At 42.8% G+C, this 20,523-nt stretch overlaps 2 protein-coding genes across 2 annotated transcripts; one reads left to right on the forward strand and one right to left on the reverse strand.

Moving 5' to 3' along the window:
- Nucleotides 1–719: 719 nt before the first annotated feature.
- Nucleotides 720–7,314, forward strand: smad4a (SMAD family member 4a). Its single transcript, XM_053411288.1, has 11 exons — nucleotides 720–1,084; nucleotides 1,660–1,981; nucleotides 2,090–2,264; nucleotides 2,503–2,532; nucleotides 2,621–2,815; nucleotides 3,024–3,131; nucleotides 3,277–3,327; nucleotides 3,438–3,621; nucleotides 3,778–3,946; nucleotides 4,289–4,427; nucleotides 5,161–7,314. Exons 2-11 carry the CDS (start codon nucleotides 1,742–1,744, stop codon nucleotides 5,370–5,372), a joined length of 1,503 nt encoding a protein of 500 aa, XP_053267263.1. The 5' UTR covers nucleotides 720–1,084; nucleotides 1,660–1,741; the 3' UTR covers nucleotides 5,373–7,314.
- Nucleotides 7,315–7,374: 60 nt separating this feature from the next.
- rfx3 (regulatory factor X, 3 (influences HLA class II expression)) lies at nucleotides 7,375–20,229 on the reverse strand. The gene is made up of 16 exons (XM_053411347.1): nucleotides 19,255–20,229; nucleotides 19,010–19,098; nucleotides 17,930–18,188; nucleotides 16,594–16,668; nucleotides 16,122–16,303; nucleotides 15,886–16,005; nucleotides 15,677–15,801; nucleotides 15,443–15,558; nucleotides 14,616–14,731; nucleotides 14,334–14,488; nucleotides 14,134–14,231; nucleotides 13,845–13,994; nucleotides 13,467–13,675; nucleotides 13,226–13,379; nucleotides 12,972–13,014; nucleotides 7,375–12,814 (listed from the first exon to the last, which is right to left on the reverse strand). The coding sequence occupies exons 1-16, from the start codon at nucleotides 19,360–19,362 to the stop codon at nucleotides 12,534–12,536; spliced, it is 2,280 nt and encodes a 759-aa protein (XP_053267322.1). The 5' UTR covers nucleotides 19,363–20,229; the 3' UTR covers nucleotides 7,375–12,533.
- Nucleotides 20,230–20,523: the final 294 nt, after the last annotated feature.

A 20,523-nucleotide genomic window follows, 5' to 3' on the forward strand; every position in this document is an offset into this window, starting at 1 on the left:
ATACTGAATATCAGACATATTTACTGTTTTGATTAAGATATTTTTCAAAGTAAAGTCCAACATTTTCACTGTAGAATAGATCATTTCAGGATACTTCAAAGTACTTTAAAAACACTTTGCTCAATAAGTTCATAGAGAGACTGATATGCATGTGTTCAGGAACTCTCTCACTACCTACATACTGAATATCAAACATGTTTACTGTTTTGATTAAGATATTTTTACTGAATATCTTCTTCAAAGTAAAGTCCAACATGTGTACAATCAAATCAGTTCATTTCTGGATATTTCAAAGTACTATAAAAACCCTATAGTACTCCAAATCTATACAGTAAAAATCTTTGATATCAGTATGTAGGTATTCAGAGAGGTCCTGATCACATGCATATCAGTCTCTCTCTGAACTTATTGAGCAAAGTGTTTTTATAGAACTTTGAAATATCCAGATATAAACTGATTTGATTGTACACATGCTGGACATTACTTTCAGAAATCTCTTAATCTATAAAGTAAAAATGTCTGATCTTCAGTATTTGGGTAGTCAGAGAGGTTTGTAGTACTTACTCATTAATCGACAGCACACAATGAAAAAAATCCTATATAAATATAAGAACCATGTTTATATTTCAAGTGCATTGACGCAGATGTGTTGTGGATTTAGAAAAAAAAGGAAAAACAAACAGCAGCGCCACGCCTGTCACATTTCACGCGTGCATGCGCAGTCGCAGCCGGGTGGGTGGAGATGCGTTTTTTTTGTTTATTTTCGTGGCCAGCTAACCAGCTAACCGGCTAACGCTGTTTTCTAAGTTTCCGTTGAAGTATTACACAGATAAAGGCTGAACCCGTGTGCGTTTAGATAATATGATTCTGTAACATTTCGCGTGGTAGCGAAATTGGGCCAGAAGAGCCAGCGTGCTAGCGAGGTGTTGAGGAGCCTTAGCTGGTAGCTGCTAGCTGTTAGCTGTAGGGTATGTGCTAGCAAGCTAGTTGGGGCTGGGCAGCATATCTAAAACCAGGTCGCTGGAGCCACCCGCTATAACCTGATAACATTTGGACTATCGTTGCTGCATCGACAAAAACCACAGTAAGTACAATAACCAGGGTGTGTCTGGTGTTCGCCATGTTATGAAACGACTTGGCTATAAATTAGCATTAGCCAGCTAACACTACGCTACCCAGCTGTAGCTAAAGTCGACATTAGCAGGGCAATGTTTGCTAACTGCATGCTTTTTTTTTATTATACCGATAATATGTGTGTTACATTGAATATGTGATTTGTAGCAATCAATATATTTTTAATCGGGTTTAGTTTTGCACTACTGAAGCATTGCTCGGATTGGATAATGCTACATGTGTTTACTAGCCTTCACACCCATCAAGGCTAGTTAGCTGCGAAAAGACTGTTTAACCCCTGACCATTAACCCCCGTGTTCATTCAAACTTGAATACTTGATTCAGAAGTTACCATTGTTGTAAACGCATGTATGAACATGGGTGTTAGATCGAAGATGCCCAGTCAACTATTAAATCCCAGTAACCCTGGCTAGTGGCTGTTATCATCAAGCGTTGTTTACCTGTCATCTAACCCTGTGGCTTTAAATCATTGTACTGTGTGAACTTTTGTGTGAACAGGGCTGTACATCTCTCTCTCTGTCTTAGATCGCTGGGCAACATTTGATCGACAATCATTTCACTCCATCCAACTGGACAGCCTCCTTTAGGTTGAAGCCTCAGGAGCAAGATGTCAATCACAAACACTCCCACGAGCAATGACGCCTGCCTGAGCATTGTGCACAGCCTGATGTGCCACAGGCAGGGAGGCGAGAGCGAGAGCTTCGCCAAGCGGGCTATCGAGAGTCTCGTCAAGAAGCTGAAGGAGAAGAAAGACGAGCTGGATTCCCTCATCACAGCCATCACGACGAATGGAGCACACCCGAGCAAGTGTGTAACCATACAGCGGACTTTGGATGGACGTCTACAGGTACAGTAGCAGATACACAGTACCCTGTTGATTTATATTCAGGTAAAATTGTGAGAGACACCTCAGAAGCACTGCCTATCTCATTGGATGTCCATCTCTGTGCTCTAGGTTGCAGGACGCAAAGGTTTCCCCCATGTTGTCTATGCTCGACTGTGGCGGTGGCCTGATCTACACAAGAACGAACTGAAACATGTGAAATATTGCCAGTATGCCTTTGACCTGAAATGTGACAATGTTTGTGTCAACCCATACCACTACGAGAGGGTGGTCTCTCCAGGCATCGGTAAGTGAGAGTCACAGGTTTGTTATGTTGTGACCAGATCACATTATTTTAGGTTATGGACCAATATAAGATGATATTACAGGTAGACTGAAGGATTTTGAAGCTTGATACAAGTTATTATTTGAACCACACCTCTGCTACCGGATATTTTCATTGATAATGAAGTTATATGATTCAGTCATCTGTTTAAAAGTGCAGTCCATGTTCTAATTCTGACTCTAATTATCATTTTCCACAGATTTATCAGGACTGACGCTTACAAGCTCAGGTCAGGAGTTGCCGGTCTTCCTGTTTACATTGCTTCTAATTTTTGTAAATCTCCATCCGCCCTAATCATGTTTGTCATCCTCTGTTAGGTCCACTAATGGTAAAGGATGAATATGACTATGATAACCAGCAATCTCACTCCAGCTCTGAGAGCCATTTGCAGACTATCCAGCATCCGCCGTCAAGGCCCGGTCTTCAGGAGACCTTCAGCAGCCCCGCTCTACTCCCCCCCGATTGCAGCGGCTCAACCTCTGCTTTCTCGACAATCAATGCTGGACCCTCACGTAAGACACCTGAGCACACATCAGCAAAATATAAAGAATAATCATGTTTTTGCCAGTCAGAATTAAATAAAAGAGATAAAGTTGACATAATTGAAAAAATAACAATAATTCAATTAGATTTAGATCTTTGTAAAACAATATTTTTTAGTTTTAAGCTTTAATATTAATTCTAAATCACAAACTTTCTCTTTTGATTGTACGTTGACAGATTCGACCCCCAACTGGGGCAGGAGCAGCAGCTTCCCCCCCGTGGTCCCTCCGCACCAGAATGGTCATCTACAGCATCACCAGCCCATGCCTAACACAGGGCATTACTGTGAGTGGAGGGAGAACACGGACACATCTGCAATAGTCGCACATCATTTAAGACAACTGACAGAACATCTGTTAAGGTCACAGGCACACATCTTCTTTCTGTTACCTTATTCTGTTTATTAATTAAAATTGACATTATCTTGCAGGGCCTGTTACCAACGAAATAGCGTTCCAGCCCCCCATATCCAATCACCCTTGTGAGTATCAAGCTACAGATGGAAAACAATTCACATATTTACTATCACATCCTAAAACTGGAACTGTAAACGGTGTAAACCATTTTGTATATTTTTTTTTCTTCTCCAAGCTCCAGAATACTGGTGCTCCATCGCTTACTTTGAGATGGATGTCCAGGTAGGGGAGACGTTTAAGGTGCCGTCCACTTGTCCAGTAGTGACTGTGGACGGCTATGTGGATCCATCAGGAGGGGATCGCTTCTGCTTGGGCCAACTGAGCAACGTTCACAGGACAGAGAACATAGAAAAAGCCAGGTACGCTGCCTTCTATGTAGTATTTTTGATTCAAGCAGACAACAGGGATTATCCGTCTCTCGGGTTAATAAATAAATGACAGTACTGTGAAGTGTGTGCGTGACGTAGTGTCTCTGTCCTCTCTGACTTACTTCTCCTCCCCTCTTCTGACCACAGGCTCCACATTGGGAAAGGCGTGCAGCTGGAGTGCAAAGGGGAAGGAGATGTGTGGGTGCGCTGTTTGAGTGATCACGCAGTGTTTGTGCAGAGCTATTACCTGGATCGAGAGGCGGGTCGTGCCCCTGGAGATGCAGTTCACAAGATCTACCCAAGTGCTTACATCAAGGTGAGATTGCAGTATCTTGCTTCTAGAGTTAAGTAGTGTTATTAGAAAACACGCTTGTAGTGTTCTTGGCAGCGGCTATTTTTGCATACACACCAGTAATTGAGCCACGATGGAAGCCAGGAGCCACGATGGAATGCGAGTATGGTGGATTAACTGTTAATGCAGTTAAGCTTGAGGCTGTAGTGAAATATGTGGAGCATCCTCTTTCCTGTTGTTTTCTCGAGGGACAGTTTATCAAAGTGGGAATCTGGCCCGTTCAGTTGACAGTCAAATGGTTGAGTGTTCATTTAATATCTTGGCTTGCTCTCAGTTGTGAACGTTTGTCTCGTCCCCCCCCACCAGGTGTTTGACTTGCGTCAGTGCCACAGGCAGATGCAGCAGCAGGCAGCGACAGCTCAAGCAGCAGCTTCAGCTCAGGCGGCGGCGGTGGCTGGAAACATTCCCGGACCCGGCTCAGTGGGAGGAATCGCTCCTGCCATCAGTGAGTGTTGTAACTGCTGCACTTTCCCCTCCAGCATGTGTATTACAATGATTTGCTTCTCAGCTTCGTCCTGTTTTAGGCGTTTTGCCTCCAGACTTTCATCAGGGACTCTTATGGCACTGCAGTCTGCTGTAAAAGTCTGTATTTTCTTAATGGATAACTTCTTTACTATACTAAACCAACTTGATTCATTTGTGTTTGCCAAATGAGCAGCTGTATTATGCAGGATAATATAAATATGTATTATTGTACTAACTTATTAGGTCTGAAAGGAATAAGCAAAAGTTACACTGCAAGATATGACTAACTGGAGGAATAGTATCCCCAACAGACCCAGATGTGTACAAATTGGCCATTACACTGCATTTCTCTGTGGTGTTATCGATTTCATTTATTTATTTTATCTGTCAGATTTCATAATGAGTTGATGTTAAAATGTACATATTTACCCTTCAATGCCAGGTTAGTGTAGATATACAGCTGCAGTGGGAGAGTTGTGACTATACTATGCAGGTTTTTGGATTTTCTCCTTTATCTTTTTATCCAATAAAACTTGGTCTGATCTGAGTGGGAGATATGCTCCTAATAGCAGTCGTATGTTTTATATTTAACGTTGTGTCTGGTTTATGTTCCAACTTTTACTACAGCAGTAACTTCGCTGACATATCTCCGCTGTGTGTTGGCCTATAGTGCCACATTGATCTGAAAGTTGCTGCTTGTACCTCCCCTGCAGGTCTGTCTGCTGCTGCAGGCATCGGGGTTGACGACCTGCGCAGGCTGTGCATCCTGCGGATGAGCTTCGTGAAAGGCTGGGGGCCCGACTACCCACGGCAGAGCATTAAAGAGACACCCTGCTGGATTGAAATCCATTTACACCGAGCGCTGCAGCTACTGGATGAAGTTCTGCACACCATGCCCATAGCTGACCCTCATCCGCTTGACTAAGTTGAAAAGACATTAATTGTACAAAAGCAACAAAGAAAAAAAATCAGACTGTACTTTTAACAGACCACTCCACCTATAGGCCCAGAGCAGCAGCGGAGGGCCGCAACCACAGGGACACTGAGCAGGTTGTAGGAGTAAAGAACAAGGGCGGCAGTATACTCACACTGATTTCAAACCCAGTGCTGCGAGCAGTCGTCGGTTTACTGAGTTCCTCTCCAGGTCTGTAAGTTCAGAGACTTCCTGGAGGAGCATGTGAGTCACATTGGGAGGAGTTGTGGAACAGTGGAAACGAAGAGAATGAGCATGTTAAAGGTAGCCAGTATTCCGCTGTCAACAATTGGAACTGCACAACAATACGAAGTGAACCCGTTTCTCAAATCACAAGTTTGATCATGATCATGTCCACACTGAGGTTAAAAGATCCAAAAAGCTCTTTGACTATTTAACAAACTGACAAAGACACTGTAAGAAGCAGGGAACGATTCGAACTCTGTATTCTTCTGTCAGGACATTTTCTGTATTTAATTTTTTTTTAGATGTTTGGAGCCCCCAAATTCCTTTTTAATCTATTTATTAAAAAGAGCAAACTATTTAGCTCCACACAGTTTGAGCTGAGCCCAATGTGGAGCCTTGTATTGGATGCAAACCTGTCGTATACCCTGTTTATGTAAATGTGATTTCAGCTGGTGGACACTGCCGGTCCAGTCCTCCCTCACTGGTCCTCCGGTGCTGATGTGGCTTCATGTAAGTGGAGATTTTTTCTTCCCAGTTGCAGATCAGGACATTTATGTGAGATCATGTTACCCATTACTCATTTTCTTGTGAAATGTAATCTTGAATCTTTTTCAAAGCTGAAAGCTTTGATTCATACACCCCCTTTTTGAATAGTTGTTTTTAATAAGGTAAAGAGCATTTAAAAAAAAGGCCCATTTTAGTTGAGCTAGGCTTCTCTTTATAAAACTGTTCCATTATTCTAGTAGCAGTCGTGAGAAATGATGGTTTTCTATTGAACTTTTGCAAACCACATTATTTTATCGAAACTATAAAAGCAAGGAGAGATTATTATACATCTATCTGCTTAATTTTTATTTTTAATCGTAATTTATTTTTTATTTTAACTAGATTCCCATACAGTGTCCATTAGCACTTTATTAATTTGCCTGCGTATGTTGTCTTGTTTCTTTTGTCGCCTGTATGGTTACTTGTCGTATCCATATATCTTAGCATAATATAAAATTAAATAATGTACACTGGGTTCGAAATGTCTGAGACTGTTTTTGGACCCCAGGGGTAGTTCAAAGTGCAGCCTGCTCATAATCTATGTTTCAGTATCAAACATTCACTCTCAGCTGGTTTGAAAGAAACCATGATTATTAAAACTTACAGAGGTGTGGTTTACGAAATACAAAAAAAAAATTGAGCACCACCTTTCAAACCTGCGGGCGGCGAATTGTTTGTACTGAAAACACATGTTTCGGTGGAGAATCTCCTTGGAGTAGCTCACCTCCACCTGTTTTCATTTGAGAATAACACATAACGTAGAAGACAGCTGAGAAAAGCAAGTGTGGACCGAACTGTGAGAGGAAGCGTAGCCATATTGAAGCCAAAAATAACTCTCTGGAAAAGTGGAAACGGTTAATCAGCCTGCCGTCATTTCAGTGTTTACGTTGCTTCTGAAAGCTCTGTTTCATTTTCAACACTATTTGGGTATTTGGAGCTCTGTTTACAGCAGTTGCAGTATTTTGTACCTTTTTGCTACCGTGACAGTGACGAACCATTCTGGCCAAAATGGAAACATTTAAAAAATAAATAAGAATAAAGTCAAGGAATGCTGTACAATTTTCAGGAAATGCAAGTTTGTGCTCATCGTAAACTGAGTTTGAATGATATTGGTGTTTACATGTATGAATATGGTTGAATAAAATGTAATGGGCTAACGCTACGATTTAGTCATTTGATTTCTGTGTGTGTGAGCCATAAGTGAGAGAGAGAGGAACTCAACTTTGAACAAGAGAACATTTATTACTGCAAAGACGTGTCACAAATTTTAAGAAAACAACACTAAGAAGCTAGCCTGAGCTGAGATCTGAAATATTCAGAAAACCAAACTACATGTGTCTTTAATAGTTTCTATATTCATCAATACGACACACTAAATGATAATATCTTTATAAATATAAAAGTTCCCCAATTGTCCTCGTTTTTTATGCAAAATACACGATACAAATCACCCTACACGCATTGGTTTTGCTCGCCAAATTTGAGAAGATATGAAGAAAACTTAACAGCGCACGAAAAGAAAGTCACATGAAATTTGTGTGTATATATTATATCAGATACTATACATTATCCCCAAAAATAGAGGGAAAAGAAATTATCACAAAAAAAGCACTTTAGCCAACATATCCGATAAAATGTTCACCAAAAGAACAAATCAAATAATTAGGACACAAATAAATATACCTTTTCAGTTTTTGATATATACATATTTTTGTCTAGGGTGAATCGAAAATAAAAACCTTCCCCAAATGCCACTGCCAAATGCTTGTGCTTGCATTAGAGCGTGCTACAGATGGCCACGACTCACTGGACTGTCAAATGGCACTTGAAAACATCCAAATACAAATCTCAAACAGGTCACAGCATTCAGAAAAGATCATTTGACAAGAAAAGAAAGAAACCTCAGCAGAAATCACGATCATGAGAAAAACAAGTCGTAAGAGGGAGCGTTTTTTTACTTTACAGCTGCTCTCCTTGTTCATTAACCAGTTCTATACAATTTTTAAAAAGCCGTTTGCAGGTCCTCTACCACGTGTAAACCACGCGGTGCGCGTCACATCCAGTAAATAGACAGCCCCAAGTCTGAGGGCGGGTCTTTTTTTGTCTTTCCGTCTTCCTCAGCTCCGGTGTCTTCTCAATGGCAGCACCTGTGCAAGGAAACGTCCGCTCTGATGAGCCTCTATCTGTAGCCCACCAGAGACCCAATAGTCACCCAGGCCATCTGCTCTGGCCGGGGCGAAAAGGAAAAGGCACTGGAGTCTGCTATGGGTCAGTGAAGCTGCCATGTTGTCCCGGTGAAGAGTCCGTTCTTAGCTAAAACTCCTATTACATAGCTTATGTTTTTCTTTTTTCTTTTTCTTTTTCCCTCTGGTCGAAAAAAAGGCTCATTTGCACGCACACACTCACACAAAATAACAATTCTACTTCTCAATTTCAAAGACACTGAGAAATTAAGTACAATTGTGTTGGCAGCATTATCATCAGTCCAGTGTTTTACCAGGCAGGCTTTGAGATGCAGAAAAAGCACACAAAAAAAAAAATCACTGTGTGGCACATCAGTCCATGTGTGAAAAGAAAACAATAGGGGGAACATTGTGAACGAAACAAAACCGGATTCTAGCAGCACATGGGAGCCGTGCAAGACCAGAAAGCACTTATGATCCTAAAGCACACAATTCAAGATTCAAAGAAAGAAAAACATTTTTAAGCCATTTCCACTTCAGGCACACAAAAAAAAAAATGCATCTACAGTGTTGTAGTTAATTCACATGATAACGGAGGTGAGACTCGTATATATTAAAAAAACTAATCATTCAATAAGAGGCAAGATAATATATCCTGCAGAACCTCCATTCCTAACCAGTACACACTACCAGGTTTACAGCATACTTCAAAAGATTTCAGTCACAGAACAGAACGTCATTTTTTTTCTTCTTTTTTTCTTTTACAATCGCATTTTTCAAATAAATTCAGCGAGTCATGTGGGGTTACTTTATTACGGGAGCACAGATTTATGGTGAGGCTCTGGACAAAGAACAAGATGATCTAGGGGCTTTATGTCTACGTGTCTGTTCACCTTGTGTTCTCTCCCCGACTTAAATAGCAAGAGTCAGGGAGCCATCGCTCATACAAGGTCGCTGTGGCCGCAGTCGGATGTAAACAAAATACTCCGGGCCTCCAGCTCCCAGCTCCCTTAAGGTTCACTGACCTTTTCTTGCAGACTTTTCAAAACTGTCCTTAAGGGATGTGATGATAAAGCCTGTTATTGTGTGTGTGCGCTCGGTTCCTAGATCTAGTGTGCCAGACATTTCAAGCCAATAGACTCAGGGTAAGGCTACAGTATGAGATGTGTGGGCTTAATAAATATGGAATGTGTCTTTGTGGTGGGGGACAAAAACGTTGTCGAATTTTTTTTTTACAAAACCTAGATAAGAGTCTACAACAAGAGTATTAGGGCCATGCTGAAGAAAGGAAATCTGAGATTTTGAGAGTAAAGTTGCAATTTTACAAGAACAAAGCAGCAATTTAGTGGATAAAGAAGATATTTTTTAAGAAATAAGCTTCAAGGAGAACCTGTGCTGGATACAAAACCTCAAACAAATCTCATTGTTTCTTAAGAATCTGGGACACCTCTTTGAAAATCACATCATACATATATCACATCAAAGATTTACAGTCGACCGCATTTCCATTATCAGGCAACAGGCTGATCTTCTGATGTTTCCCCTGAATTCAGTCTTTCTTCTGGTAAATGTATTACTTTACTCTCGAAATCTCAGGTTTTTCCCCTGTAAGTGGCCCTAATACTCAGTCGAACTTTACAGAGTAAGACCTAAAGGACAACATTCGCACACCCCTGCCCTCCTTTACTGCTGAGCATGTTTTCTACACAGCAACACAACCTAGATTCAGACAAAAAGGGCACAGATCCTGGTAATGACAGTTTCTGAGGGAATTTTTGGACTAGAGATTCTAAAAGACTGATTACAACAAATAACAGTGCCAACCCTTCTTCATAATCCTTCATCAACCTACATACATGACTTACGAGGGGGAAAATAAAACAAAACGACAACAAACAAACCTCCTGGTCCTTCTGTACAGTAAGTCTGCTCTTTGCAGTGGTATATGTCCCCATTATAACATATGCATAATGAAACCAAAAACACAATAAATATCAATAAATAAAAAAAGTCTCCCGCAGAGAAGCGGTGCAGGTCGTTTTCAACAGGCATGGCAAAAAAACAAACAATAAAACAGTAGCAAAACAGTTCCTATTTAGAGGATTAATCTCAATAATCTCCACAACATAGAAGGCTGTAACAGTTCAAGTATAGATGTAGTCTAATGAAGAAAAAAGTTAGTACCCATGCCTTTCCCACTTGAGTCTATAAACTAATTACAGAGGAGCTACCGAAAGAAGCACAGTCACGTAGAAACAATCCGATCAACCACATAAAAAGCAAACACGTATCTGTAGTGTGTCGTCATTTCATATACTATACATATATATCTATATATCTCTTTGAATATCAGAAAATATCTACTTTTGGTCCACTGTACAAAGATGATCTTCAAACAGGGAACAAAGGATGACGCTTTTTTTTTTACGGGCTAAGAACTGAAATCACAATGTGTCAGAGGTGAGAGAAAAGCAATGCAGACTTTCTCTATCGCGTTGAGATTTGTGCAGTACAGAGGTGTGTGTGCAATAAGTGTTTGGTGACTGTTCTGCACGCGTCAAAAGGGCTGGCACCACTGGTTTGAGGTAGGGTGACTGATGGATGTGTTCCAACACACACACACACACACACACACACAAGCACGCAGACATAGGCATATCTATATACATATACAAACACAGTGCAGACCTACGCATCCATGTATATACACACTCACACGCACTTCACCCAGTAACGAAGGCTAATGCAAGAATAGGCCTCAAGAGGGCAGAGTTAGGGCAGGAGCAAGGCTAAAGACCGCGATTCAGATACGTAAAGAAGCTTAGTAGAGCTGATCCAGAGAAAACAACGGATGTGTCTGGGCCTGGGTTCCTTGGTCTCCACACTGATGACCCGGCCCAAATCCAGCCACAAGTCACCGGAAAGCCAAAAGGTGTGGCTGGGACAATGCAGAGGGGCCGCGGGCTCTCGACACCACACAGTCAGGACAACAAGGACAGCTGCATTTAAAGATAAGGCACTATGATAAAGCCGAGGTACATTTAATCCCTGACATTCCTTCTGCTCTGCAAACATGGCACTGTGGGGGGACAGGAGACGGCTCTCGGGTGGCCCCTGAGGCCTCACTCCCAGCTTCCTCTTGTTGGTTTGGTTTTTGGTCCTCTATGAACTAAAAAGATTTCTTCAAGACACAAACTAAAAAAAGAGAAAGAAACCGGGGGAATGTGTCTAGTAAGGTGTTTTCGAGATTACTTATTGTCACATCAGCGGAACTACAGAAAATCTCGAATGAACAAAGGCAAGCGTTATGCACGAGTGCATAGAAAAGCTAGCATCGAGGAAACGGTTTTTGTACAGCCGTTCTTCTCAATCTCTCTACACGCGAGAAGCAGCACAGATATTTCCTCAGGGGGTTTCTTTCTCTGTGGCTAAAAGCTGTAAGTGGTTATCGGTGGGTGGCTACCAAATTAAAAGACAAAATTGCCAATTGATCCTTTTTTTTTTTTTTAAATGTCATACACACATAGAAAGTCATCCCTTTTGTTTTGAGCTACAAACAACACTCACACATATTTTGTTCAGCCAAAAGCTAGTCAGCAGTTGGAATGTAAATCATACTAAAATTAGGAGGGATAACGGGAAGTTAAAGCAAAACACAACGATAGCACCATGAGGTTTGGGTCATACCAATTCAAAGTACAGCAGATCTATGTACAGTAGATGAAGGTCTTGAGTCAATCGATGACTTTGCTCCTCTGGGACTGGTGACGTGGATTTGAGCTCTGAGACATCAGCAGTATGAAGGAGTGTGATTTTCCTTCGAGCTTATGCTTGTCTGTACACACAGACGGGTTTGTTGTTGATTCATGATTAACCAGGAAATGTTTTAACGGGTCAAATTAGTCCTTTTCCTCCGGGTCCCTTCCACTTCTGCCGCACTATGGTAGAGCACAGACTTATGGGATGACAGAACATCCACAATCTAAGCAGTCGGACACGGACAGCACAACTTGGCCAGAGTGTCAGCCATCGGCACTCCTCCACTGACCAGGCTGGAGAGGAGAGCAAGTCCATTCAGGTACAGATGGAGACAATGCATGAAAGAGACGGAAACATCACGACTGACAGAGAGAAAGATATGTGGAGAGAGTGAGACAGCGTAAATAGGCCGGACACGGTTGGCCGAGCCCTCTGACCCTCAAACAGAGGCGTAGGTGTTGCCTGTGGGGCTGCAGTGGCGGATGTTGGGAGTACCGGCTGAGGGGGTGAGGATGTGCTCCGTGTGATCCTGCTGGGGCTGGGGCAGCGAGTGGAGGACACCTGGCTGGACGACGCCCACCACAGGGTGGGACCCGTCCTCTAGCGCCCCCACCTGGATCACCTGGATCACGTCGTGCTCCGACTTCTCCCGCTTGGCGAGAGGTTCCCCGGACTCCTCCAAGTCGTCGTCCAGGTCACTGTCCATCCCACTAGTTTCATCTGGACAAGAAAGAGCAACACGTTTGTATTTGAGATTATAGATTATCAATGGATCATCACAAAAATAGTATAAAACTAAAATTATATTTCTCAGTGGCCCCACTGCAGTTGGCAACAAAATAAATCTCTCTTTTAGCATAAATGTTGCACCACATACCTTTATCCAGGTTACTGAGGGAGAAGGTGTTCAGGCTGTCGAACTGAAAACAGACGAAAAAATAATAATTAGAGGGTCCAATTAAAATTGCATTGTTTTCATGTATCTAAATCAGAGACTGGATTGTAAACTTGTGCTTTGAGGTATATTTTTATTCAGGCATGCAGCATATCTGTCATATATTGTAGTGTGTCACAATTGCACTATAAATACTATGAAACTGAAAACCAAAACGAGTGGTGGCAAAGTTGTACCTCCCCCATGACACCGATGGGCGTCTCTCCGGTAGCTTGGGCCACACGATGCTCCACTAAGTAAAACATGTACTCATCGTAGAGCAGGCGAATCAGGTGGAAGGAACCGAAGCTGGCAGCACTGCGCAGGGTCAGGTCCCTGATCACCATCGAACTGCACAGACATTAAAGAAAACATTAAGTGTTCAGTCACACACACACATGGTCATGTCTCAGTGAGGCTGTTTGTTTTTTTGCAGACCTGTAGAAGGACCATTTGAGCAGGAACTGTCGAGCCGCTCTGGGAAAAGTGGGCCGGTGCTCGTAGGGCTTGAGCACCTGAGTGACCACGTTCTCCAGCCAGGCTGCCCATTGCTCCAACGAGCTTTGCTGCTGTAGTGTGGCCTTGAAGTCCTGCTCCAAGTGCTGAACCACTCCTTCCTCACACTGGCACACCCACGATGCCTGTTCCTACTCAGCAACAGAGGCAGAACGGGAGGTTCACACGTGTCCGGTGAAAGGAAAAGTAAGACATATGTATATGTAATCGTTTGACACACTGATAAGAGAGCAGTGATATTACTGTTGACATTACAAAAGCACCGCTGCTGCGTATTCAAACACAAAGACCTGTGCTGACCTGTACGTTGGCAAAGTCAACACGGTTGAGATCACTCAGCATCTGGTTGATCTGTGACGTGTTCTGCAGCACAGCACGTGCCGCCTGGGCCAGGTGGTTCAGAGATGTGTATCTGCGCAGTGTTTGCGCAAAGGCACTAACAGCGGCAATCTGTGAAAACAATGATAACAAAAGGCCCAGGTGTCACCGACAGCTAGTTAATCGTTCATACTAAATTACTGATTTATTAGTTGTATATTTAGAACAGGACATTTTGAAGAAATGTCTTATGAATGCTGCAATAGTGCACCTTGGTCTGGATCATTCTCTGCGGAATGGCGTTCATAGCATTATTGAGCCACCCTTCCAGGCTTTTGGCAAAGTTGCGAATGGCTTGAGTCAAGGCACCTGCGAAACCAAACAACATGTCAGAAACCGCCCGTTCATTACAACAATACGGGCAGCACAGCACACGTGGGAATCCGAGAGGTGTCTGGGACTGGGACTCACTGGGAATGGGTCTCAGGACATCAGGGATGAGGATCTCCACAAGGGCCTGGTACATTAGGTGGTCACAGGTGCTCATCCACTTGAGTACAGCTTCGCTTCTGCACAGCGCCAGTAGTTGTGATTGGGGGAGCCGCGCTTCGATCTCGCTAATGCTGCTGCAGAACAACCACATCAAAACTTTAAACAGATGCCTTTGAAATCTGTTCATTCCAAAAAATAATAATTTGCATTCAAACGGATATTTTTGGAAAACGTTAAATCAACATGGTAATTCTTCATCACCTGTTTTCTGTTTCAGTGGCACCCTCTACCGAATCAGGGGGAGAGTAACGCCAGAATGTCTGCCACAGCTTCTCAATTAGACTGAACTGGAGGTTGACAACCACGTCCAAGATAGCCTGCAACAGAAAAAGAGATTACACAAAAGGAGTTAATAGGTTTACCTTGAATTACTTTCTAAGAGGGGAAGAAATAGTGCGTGTTGATAGCAAGGTTTGTGCTTTATCCAGAAGAACCAGGACATTGTCAAGATTAAGTATTTTGTCAGCGCTCTCAAGGACACAGATAAAATTATATTTAGCAGCATCGTACTGATGTGGCTGAAATCTCACATGAACATCTCAAAAAGGCTCTGGATTTGCATGAGGAATGTGTGAATGTTTTTTCTCCCATTGGTCATTGTTTTCCAGACATGAGAAGAGCTGTGATTGAAAAACTCAATAGATGAAGAGGAAATTCAGTTCCTAAATGCCAGCCGATGGCATTTTACGAATCTCCGTCACTGTAAACACACATGACCTTTCCCAAAGTTTCCACCCTCTGAATCCTGCCAAAGTTTACATGTAATCCTAGTAGATTAAACTACTAAATGTCTGTGATGATAGCAATGAGGGAAAGCATGGACCGTTTCCTCGGAGAGAGTGAGACTTTTAATAGAAAATAAGTGAAATAGATTTATGCGTCGCTAGTCCAGGCAGATCAATAGGGAAATGAACAGAATGCCTGCATAGTGAGACAGGATGGTATCTATGAATGCTGCGATATTGAATGGAGTTATGTGTGCTGTGGTGACTTTGTGGTGGAAATGAAAAGCCAGCTCTTTATCTGACCTCACAGTGCTCTCTGTAAAGGGACTGGAGAGCTTTCACATCCTCCGGACTGATGTTCTCTGTATTGCTCGGTCCCAGGTCCAGCTCGACAAAGTCAGGGAGTGCCCGCGATGCATCTGTTGGGATAATGAGATATTAAATTCAACACTATGGAATAATCTGGCAAACATAAAGCAGAAATCAATGCATTTTGGATGCTTCACAGACATCTAGACAAAGGAAAAAGCTGTTAACCTAGGAACTGCTGGTGGTGCTGGCTCTGTGCGATGACTGTCTGCTCCTCTGCACCAGGTTGGTTTTGGCCTCCGGCTGAGTAATTCTCCCCAGCGCAGCTGTCAAACTTCTGCACCGGCTTGAACCTGAAACCAGAGGGCTCACCTCAGCACTGATATAAGGTGAGATAAGTATCGCATGTCTAGCTGCATGTCTGGCTGCCTGTTTACCTCTGTTTCTGCTGAACAGGCTGCTGTCTGAGAGCCATATACTGCATGTCCTCTTGGAGTCTATTGAGTGGGGAGTCTGGTTTTACACGTATACCGTAGTAATGATATTTGGAGTTGCCTCTGCAAAACAAAAAAATAGAAGTGAGCGCATATCGACAGAATCTTAAGGAGAGGTGAAAAGTTCACATGGATGAAAAAATGTTTTGAGGAGAGAAGAGAAGTTAGAAAAAGCAAACCTTGTCCCAAGGCGCCGTGTACGGAGTCCCATGAAGATGGAGCGGATGAGTTTGCCAAACGAGGCTGCATTCACAGGGTCCAGTTTCTGCTCCTGGCAGTGCCGTAGGTAGTGATTGTAGAGGGTGGATCGTGGTAGACTTACGCCCTCTGCTGTCTCATAATTGTCCAACAGCCACTGGAGCTACAAGGGGAACACACGCTGCATTACTCAAGAGATTCATACTGGTCCACGCAAACTGTCTGGAAAGGCCTCGGGCCGACAGTCAGTAGACTGCCACGCTGCAGCTCTGCAAAAAGCATCTCTAATGCAGCCAGGGAATTAAAATGAATAATAACAAGTAAAAGAAGCAACAGCAAGCACCACACCAAACTCATATGTACAGAGGGGTTGAGAGAGGCAGAACGGCAAGAGGGTTGAGTTTAGCAGAGGTCAAGGTAAAACGAGGGCAAGCATTTATAAAAACAACTTACATGGCTGTTGAGCAGCGAGCTTCTCTGACTGGATAAACCCTCAGATTTTTGGAGCGTCTCAATCGCCATTTCAATCTGATAAACCACGAAGCACAGGAAAACAAAATGTAAGAGGAGGGAAATGAACAAAAAATAAACAAATAAACAAAAGCAAGACAAATCATAGATTGATGTAGTCACATTAGTGGCTACTAGCAAAATAAATATATTTAGGAAAGATTCCAAAGCAAGCACCACTAAACCCAAGCAGAGCAGGACGACCTGCCATTTCAGGAACATCTTTGCCTGTTCCGTATAACAGGAACACACGCTTTACAGGATGAGTTTATCAGTTTGGAGTAAGTATTAAAAAGATGCTAAAGTCACTCTTATTAAAAGGATTGTTTATTAAGCATGATGTGTTTCCTGTTGGCAGCGTGGTGTCTCAGTGTTTAGCTCATTTTCTATAGAAGGATTATTGGTCTCCTGGTATTTGTATTGAAAAAAACAATTCATAGTGCTGGACCAATTCATCTAGTCAAGTAGCACATCACTTAGAAGCATTCTTCCGAAGCCTGCAAACATTTCTTAGACATAAAAAAAAACAATTTAAAGTTGCCACTCATTATTAGGGTTTTTTTAACTCTCCCATGACAGACATCCACATCATATTCATCCACACGTAATGTCAGTTAACACATCATTACCACGTTACTGCCAGAAGGCACCATTAGAGTGGACTACACAAAAATTCAATGGGACGTCCAGATTGTAGCTACAGAGCAACTCCTTTGTACGATACACAACTCGCGTGAGGAGGGGGGGCATCTGCGGGGCTGTGCTTCTCCTCCCTCGCTCAATACACCTGTCTCTCAGGTTTGAGCCCCTCCTTTCTTCCTCTTCACCAAAGAGTGCTAATAAACCAGCAGATGAAATGAGGGATGGAAACTGGCAGTAGTTGTATCACTACAGAGACTGGGGGGCAGCCTACGCAGTTCATCGCATGGATCAGCAAGGATCATCAGCAGAGATATACACAATCATGGAGGAGGTGAACACAAAAGTTCTCTCTCTATAATGTAACATAATGCGTGTACACTGAAAGTTTAGAAACACAAACACTCCACTTAGGAGAGTTGACAACCCACGTTTTGAATCAAATCAGTGTGTGGATTATTGCAGAGACAGAGCATCTACTCCAACTGGAAGAGTGTAAGCAAACTAAAAGCTGTGTGGATTGAAACAGGGAAGACTTGGATGTGACTACACACTAGTCAGATGTTCGATCGACAAAACACACAACAGCGGTCAGGCGAAGGCGGGCGAGGAACCCAGTTCGTGGGCGCTATGCACTTACAGTCGCCGGGGAAGCTCGTGCGGTCTGGGTGGCAGGGTGCGGTCCGGTGTTGTCCATGAGGTACGCCCCCGAACTGTTGCTGATGACCTGACCCCCCGCCAGACCCATGTTCATTCCTCCGCTGCCCCCTCCTCCGTTGTTGGTCATGCCATGAGATGTCACCACAGTGGAGCCTTGTGATGAGCTGCCCTGCGTGTCAAAGTAGCTCCCTCCACTGTTCTGGCTGTACAGCTGCGGCTCCGAGTACGAGTAGGTTCTTCTGTACAGAGGAGAGGTGATCAGTCACTCAATGAGACAGTGTGCCGGGACGGAAAATAAAACAGAGATAATGATTGAAGTACCTTTAATGCAGATTTTTTATTTGTTGGGTTAATTAGCATTTCTTAAGTTCAAATATGGTTTCTTAATTATGTGAGTCACCTGTTAAAGGTAGATGGTAAAAATTAAACATTACACAACCTCTTTATTGTTTATGCACTAGACTATTAAAGGCTGTCAAAAGCAATTATCATAAAAGTGTTTATTGGCTTTTTGTGTCACATTTAATTTGGAGATGTCTTTAAATATAACTTTCCCAATATGTTTTGACAAGCCTGATACTCGGGCCACGTGTGTAGTTTATTTGGTGCATGATTAAATATTTCTAAGTAGTCGCTAGTATTTCCACCAGTAGCTGAGGTCAGACAGCTTCAGTGTGTTTGTTTCTGTACATACACGTGTGTGCGTGTGCGTGTGCACGCGAATCACAGTAGAACAAACACAGCTTGGGCTTGTTAGTGGAGTGTGTATGTAACCCCCGCTCCCCAGACCCAGGGGACCCTCACGTAGCGTCAGCACTTAGAGGACAGGCCTACTTCTCGTCATGTTCAGGTGACTGAGCACAATCAAACGCACGACTGCAGACCCCTCAGAAAAGAAAACAAACGCAAAGAGACCCAACGCTCTCCCACCGACATCATGTGCTTGTGACATGAATGATGGCGTGAAGAGACTTAAGAGGAGAAAGAACAGGCTGCGGAGACGTAGCGCTAATATTTGTTGAGTGGTGTAAGAGCAGAGCTGAGTAGCAGAGTGACTCACATGTTGCCGTTGGTGTAGACGCCACTGTTTTCCTCCACATACTGCACCTGTGCTGGGTAAACATGCTGAACCTGTTGAACAGTCTGGGCCTGGCAACACAAATTTCAAATGTTGCAGATTAATAGTTTAGTTTAGACTAAAAATCACATGTTAGCAGGGAGACGTGCAGACATGCATGGTGCAGGTATGCACAGTTGTGCAGCAGGATTCAGACATAAATACACACACAGACAGACTGGATGTACCTGTTGCTGGACAGGCACCTGCTGGGTGGAGCTGGTAGGCTGGACAGGCACGGTGGTCTGAAGAGGGACAGTGGAGGTGGAGTCAGCGCCTGCTTCAGGGGTCTGCATGGCGCCTGAATAAGACAGAGAATACTCACTCTTACTATAGATAAATATGAGCCACAAAAAGTGAAAGAAAAGAGCACCCAGTCCGAACCTACCGGTCTAACTGGTACAGCAACTTTACCACTCAATAACAACAACATTATCATCTTAATGCAACCTTGAGCCAACGCCCGTGTGGCGTAAAAGATTAATAATTAAGTTAAACAAAGAGGAAATTGCTAAACGCTCTACTAAATACTTGTACTGTTTTTAAGTTGAGTTAATAATAGAAAAAGAACAACACATAGATTACTTTTTTATTCTCTCTTCAAATCAGTGCCATGAACCTCAGCTAACGTATCCCAAAATAAATCTTATCCTTAACATGAGTCCAAAACATAGCATGACATACCAAATAGACACATCCATCAAAAACATATAGCTTATAGAGGAAAATACATCCAATGTTTATCCTCCTGATTCAGTTATACCAGGGCATAAAATATGCTTTATTGAGATCCTAATCAAGGCATAACAGTGAACACGAGGTTTCGTCACAGATCAAATCAATGCTTCTAAATCTGCTCTCGAGCAATTCTGCCCAAGCACCTGTTTCTGCCTTGTGGTACTCAATGTACTAAAAGCCTCATGCATCAGTGACACATGGACGTGTCTCCATGTTCACAGCCATAAAACAAGTTAATATTTAACAAACTCTAAATAGATGTTGCTTTTTGTTGCTCTGTCAGTCCTGCACTTTTACAGCTCTTATTTTACCTGAGATTAAAAGGTACAGAGAACAAAAAGAAGCAGGTTTTGTGTGACTTGAGCAGAAAGAATCCTTATTACTAATAAATAAAAAGCTGCAGTGTGCATGAGAGACCTTGTCTACAGTACTCGCTAACTAAGGGGAAAGTGATCTATTTTCAAGATAAGGAGAAAAGGAGAGGAGAGACCGTTGGTGAACCTGTGTTTGTGAGTTAATAATAGTACGGCTAACATCACTCATTCCTTCCAGGGGAAGGCCACCTCCTCCCCATCACAGTTTCCATGAACAAGCCTCTCTTGGTTAATTAAGCTGGGTCTCCAAACAGCTTCGACTCTCTCCAGGGACAAGCCTTCCCTTGCTCCTCAGTATCATACTGGCCCCTTTTCCTGTGATTATCACTTTATTTGTGATGGGGT

This window comes from Pleuronectes platessa, chromosome 19 (assembly GCF_947347685.1).
Source record: "Pleuronectes platessa chromosome 19, fPlePla1.1, whole genome shotgun sequence".
Lineage (NCBI taxonomy): Eukaryota > Metazoa > Chordata > Actinopteri > Pleuronectiformes > Pleuronectidae > Pleuronectes > Pleuronectes platessa.

Bases quoted from the DNA above. Each gene is read 5' to 3' on its own strand.
- smad4a (XM_053411288.1), top strand. From the start codon at position 1,742: ATGTCAATCACAAACACTCCCACGAGCAATGACGCCTGCCTGAGCATT. The intron at 2,816-3,023 runs GTAAGACACCTG...GTACGTTGACAG, and splicing joins AATCAATGCTGGACCCTCAC to ATTCGACCCCCAACTGGGGC. The intron at 4,428-5,160 runs GTGAGTGTTGTA...CCTCCCCTGCAG, and splicing joins AGGAATCGCTCCTGCCATCA to GTCTGTCTGCTGCTGCAGGC.
- rfx3 (XM_053411347.1), bottom strand. From the start codon at position 19,362: ATGCAGACCCCTGAAGCAGGCGCTGACTCCACCTCCACTGTCCCTCTT. The intron at 19,099-19,254 runs GTACATCCAGTC...TTGTGTTGCCAG, and splicing joins AGGTGCCTGTCCAGCAACAG to GCCCAGACTGTTCAACAGGT. The intron at 15,802-15,885 runs GTAAACAGGCAG...CTCTGGTTTCAG, and splicing joins CCTGTTCAGCAGAAACAGAG to GTTCAAGCCGGTGCAGAAGT.